Below are 3121 nucleotides of genomic sequence, written 5' to 3'. Positions count from 1 at the left end.
AGTCCGTACTTAAGCCAGGAAAAGTAGGTATATCCTAGCAAAAGACGCTTGGTGCAACCCATAGCCGAACTGTGCGATATTCCTGGACCATCGCTTGTTCATGTCATATCAAATATCGCACACACAGTTCCGGGTAAGTACTAATTATAAGGAAGTGAGATGTAAATTTAGCAACGTATCAATTTTAGGCTCCAAAGACACGCTTTCCAGGGAGAGCAGCTCAAATCACACAGAATCAGCACCTGAATTGTGTACCCCGAAAAAATTAAAGGTACGTTTGTATTAAAGGAATTTGTCGCCTCGCATCAAAATTTTATATGAGGGCGTAAAAAATTTGAAGAAATTGATACATCGCCAACAGGTGAGGAACTTATATATAATTATGTTATCCATACACCTCCCTAAATATGCATCTGCATTAGAAATTTTACTAAATTAATGAATTCGTTATGTTACGTTGAATTAGGTATTTGCATAATTTCTGAATTTTTGATTCATAACATAATTTTGCTTCTTGAGCAAATGTTTCTGGTTTCTATAAGAAACACCTTTCACAAATTAATTATGCTTGAAGTTTCGCTAATTTATTTCCTGCAATAAAAATTTCTAAATGTTTATGGAGTTTTTATTAACATACTCAAGCACCTATGGCTACGCCAAAATACTTCAATTGAGATTAGGAGTATGTTTATGTTCAATTTGATATATTTGTTTATAAATCAGAAACAAGTCTGACCTCTGTACAAATATATCAAACTGAATATTAAGCATCTTTTAATCCCAATTGTAGTATTGGCGTGCCGATAATAGTAAATCCTCACTGAATACGCAGTAGTAAGGACGCAACCCACCAAACGTTAGTTAGTTGTAAGCAGCAATAGATGGTGACAGTGTCAGTGAAAAACCATGTTATCATTTTGTGCAAGGGAGTGGGCTATCTATACTTGCCTTCATCTATGGTCGTAAAGAAGAAGCACCAAGTAATATAACCTCGTATTCAGTAATTTAAATTATCTATAATTCCACTTTGAAAATTCACTACTCATCAACAACTATTATGAATAGTCATGTTGCAGTGAACAGTGTGTTTTTACCTATTATATTTTTATTTTTTTATTTTATGTCCATTGAACCACAGACATGTTGATTATTTACTCTGTACTCATTTCTAAAAGTTCTTTGCCAACACTAGTCAACTATGCAAAAAATGTCCCAACAACGAAATACTTCGTTAGGAGTTTTAAAGGTAGTGCCGAAAAGGTACGAAAAACTCAAAATTACCAGCCTGTCAGTGTAAGGGAATCTGGGGAACCGATTGGGAATAAGATACTAGAGATGTTTCGAAGATATAACTCTAAGAGCCCCAAGTCACCGGAAAAGCCTGAAGTAAATGTAAGGAAAGCACCCAAACTAAGAAAAACAGACCTTAGTAGATTGTTTGCTTTGGCAAAACCCGAAAAATGGAGATTAACAAGTAAGCAGTGATTTATGTACTGTTAGAATCGAAATTAAAGCAAATGTTAAATTATGTTGCATTATATTGACTTAGAATAACGTTTAAAACGAAATATAGAATCTGGACAATTACCTTTAAGAAGCTACCTGGTTACAAATAGAACTGTGAACTTTCTGTGAACTGTGGTCTGTTCTTAACCGTAATTGATCTTCTATGCAACATAACATAAAACCATTCAAATTATTGTACATAAAATTGTTTAGCACATGAAAAGCAGTTTTGTTTATCAGCTCAGGGTGTAATATCTGATGCGATGCAGTAGTTCACTTCCGCTCTTATTGACTAATTATAACTTTAACTTTCTGATCTATCATTTAATTACAATAGCAATATTAAGGTTTGGTATACCATGGCTATAGCTTTATTTTTAAAACCTTTATACAGGGTGGTTTTTTAGTGCAAGAGAGTCCATTATTTCCGTTGGTGTTGAACTTTCGAAAAATAGTTTCATATGAAAGTTGTTGACGCACAAGGTGCGCACATTTTAAAAATATCTTATATGATACAGAGTGCCTCAGTAAAGCGAGGCAAGATCAAAGTGTATTTTTTTAAATAGAACTCCCAATTTTTCATTAGCTCATGGAATGCAGCTTGAAACGCTGCATATCCACCGTAAATTGTTTTTTTCTTTTTTGCGACCTTGGCAGATTATCGCCATTTTAGTAAAATTTTGCTTTAAAACATGGTATCTAAAAATTCACTGTAGAAGCAAAAAAAGCAGTTAAAAATACAAAAAAAATACGTCTTTCCAATCACCACAGATCCGTTAAGAATTATATTCAACCAAAATATCAATACATTCCCAGATAGCATTTGATATTCTATGAATATCCCAGAATGTTCAAAAAATATACAGAACATTGCGGGAATATCCTGGGAATATACATGGTTGAACATTCCTAACATGAATGTTCGTGGAGTATACATGCATGTATATTCATCAAAGTTCATAAAAAGTATATCCTAGGTGTGTACATATATGTACATATTGGGTATATGTGCAGATGAACATGCCAGGTATGTACATATTGTGTATATGTACAGGTGAATATACCTAGTATGTTCAAAACAAATATTCCGGTAATATACATGAATGTATATCTACGGTATGTTCCAAATTGGTTGAATATAAATTTTTCGTGCCCGCAGCAGAAAAGTAAGGGCACGTACAAGTACGAGAGTTTATATGAACTTTTATTTTTAAATGCGTCAACGTTATAATTTTATTGGGCAATATTAATAAAATTTTTATATTACTCAGATAAATTTATCCGGAGCTAACAGTTTTCACCCTATAAAATTCAAACAATTAAAATGCATATAACAAATTCAAATTACCCGCTTAGTGTGTACACGGATTACGTCCGGCTGTAACGTGACATTCGAGAGTGACAATGAGAGCGGACCAATGAGAATCATGTTTCACGCAGTGCTGCTTGGCGGTAACGCCAAACCTCTCAGAATTTCTGAAAAGCTGCAAAGCTTATAATTTATTGGTTATTGGCATACACAAATTATTATGTGCTATTACACAAATCTTGATTTTTTAAATTACCTATATGATTGTAGATTTATTAGTTACTAGAATACTGTCTTTCTAAGCAA

The 3121-nt window shown here is 33.4% G+C and overlaps 1 protein-coding gene across 2 annotated transcripts in view; it reads left to right on the top strand.

Annotated features, from left to right (window-relative positions):
- The first annotated feature begins 878 nt into the window (after positions 1–878).
- The window catches only part of LOC109543341 (ATP-binding cassette sub-family B member 10, mitochondrial), a 13755-nt gene continuing 11512 nt past the window's right edge, over positions 879–3121 (top strand). The window contains exon 1 of one of the 2 annotated variants that reach the window (XM_048665036.1): positions 879–1474. In XM_048665036.1, the coding sequence (XP_048520993.1) occupies positions 1141–1474 (334 nt within the window). In that variant the 5' untranslated portion in view covers positions 879–1140. The remainder of the gene's footprint in view (positions 1475–3121) is intronic. The other variant, XM_019913011.2, reaches the window with a different exon arrangement.

The sequence above is a fragment of the Dendroctonus ponderosae genome, unplaced genomic scaffold (assembly GCF_020466585.1).
Source record: "Dendroctonus ponderosae isolate FM_Combo_2020 unplaced genomic scaffold, Dpon_F_20191213v2 Dpon_F_20191213_1, whole genome shotgun sequence".
NCBI classification, from domain to species: Eukaryota; Metazoa; Arthropoda; class Insecta; order Coleoptera; family Curculionidae; genus Dendroctonus; species Dendroctonus ponderosae.
The sequence above is the reverse complement of the archived record's forward strand: the minus strand, read 5'-3'. Positions and strand labels throughout refer to the sequence as shown.